The following is an 862-nucleotide window of genomic DNA, read 5'->3' on the forward strand; positions in this document are numbered from 1 at the left end:
GTGTGTGTGTGTGTGTGTATGCATGTGTGTGTATGCATGTGTGTGTAGCAGGGCGGTTGTCCGAGTGCGGCAGGGAGAGGCAGGGTCCCCTGCTTGGCCTCTCGCAGGGCAACAGGCAGCAAGCCCGGTGCGTCCCTGGCGTCGCCGGGCCCTGCAGCACGCGAGCGGATGCGCGCCGCACCTCGAACGCGAGCGCCACCAGCGGTGCAGACCCGGGCGTCAGCGCCGTCAGCACGCCGCCGCTGTACTTGCTCGCCGCCGCGCCCGCGCCCGCCCCCGCCCCGCCGAGCCTGCCGGCCGCCACCAGCGGCCCGGCCGCATGCGTCAGCGCGCCAAGCGTCGCGCCGGCCGCGGCGATCGTGGTGTTTGCGGCGGTGAAGTTTGCGGAGACAAAGTCGTGGACGGCCTTGGGGGTGAGGGCCCCCAGGGTCTCAGCATCTGGCAGCAGCGGCCGCGCCAGGCCGCCGGTGAAGGCCGCCCTGCGGTCAGTGGCGGGCGAGTGTTGGAGGAGAGAATAAAAAACACGGGTGAGAATCAGGGGAGTACCGGCGATTGATGCCGGCAAAGGAGGGATAGAGGGGCACAAAGGGCCCGCTTGCTTTGTGGACATGCTGTGCGGCCGCGAGGGCGCACGGAGCTCAGCCCCACGCGTTCACAGGGGGGCGTGCGAAAAGGGGGGTGTCGAGCCTTTGGCTTGGGACAGGGGCGCGAGGCGCGGGGGACGCGGCGCGGGGCGGTGCGCGCCTGTGCAGCAGCTCCGTTGCGAGGACTGTTGGGGTGGCGTAGGCGCGCTCCATGTCGGCCTGGACGTGGGGGATGGCGTCATTGATCTCCCAATAGTTCAGCCTGGGGGGTTCGTGGG

At 70.2% G+C, this 862-nt stretch overlaps 1 protein-coding gene across 1 annotated transcript in view; it reads right to left on the reverse strand.

Annotated features, from left to right (window-relative positions):
• MNEG_9387 (processing peptidase alpha subunit) overlaps positions 1–610 on the reverse strand; it is a gene marked incomplete at both ends in the record, with an annotated part of 1,632 nt that extends 1,022 nt beyond the window's left edge. Inside the window, 2 exons of the mRNA XM_014042144.1 lie at positions 182–479; positions 585–610. Of these exons, the coding sequence (XP_013897598.1) occupies positions 182–479; positions 585–610 (324 nt within the window). The remainder of the gene's footprint in view (positions 1–181; positions 480–584) is intronic.
• Positions 611–862: the final 252 nt, after the last annotated feature.

Source organism: Monoraphidium neglectum, assembly GCF_000611645.1.
Source record: "Monoraphidium neglectum strain SAG 48.87 unplaced genomic scaffold scaffold01917, whole genome shotgun sequence".
Lineage (NCBI taxonomy): Eukaryota > Viridiplantae > Chlorophyta > Chlorophyceae > Sphaeropleales > Selenastraceae > Monoraphidium > Monoraphidium neglectum.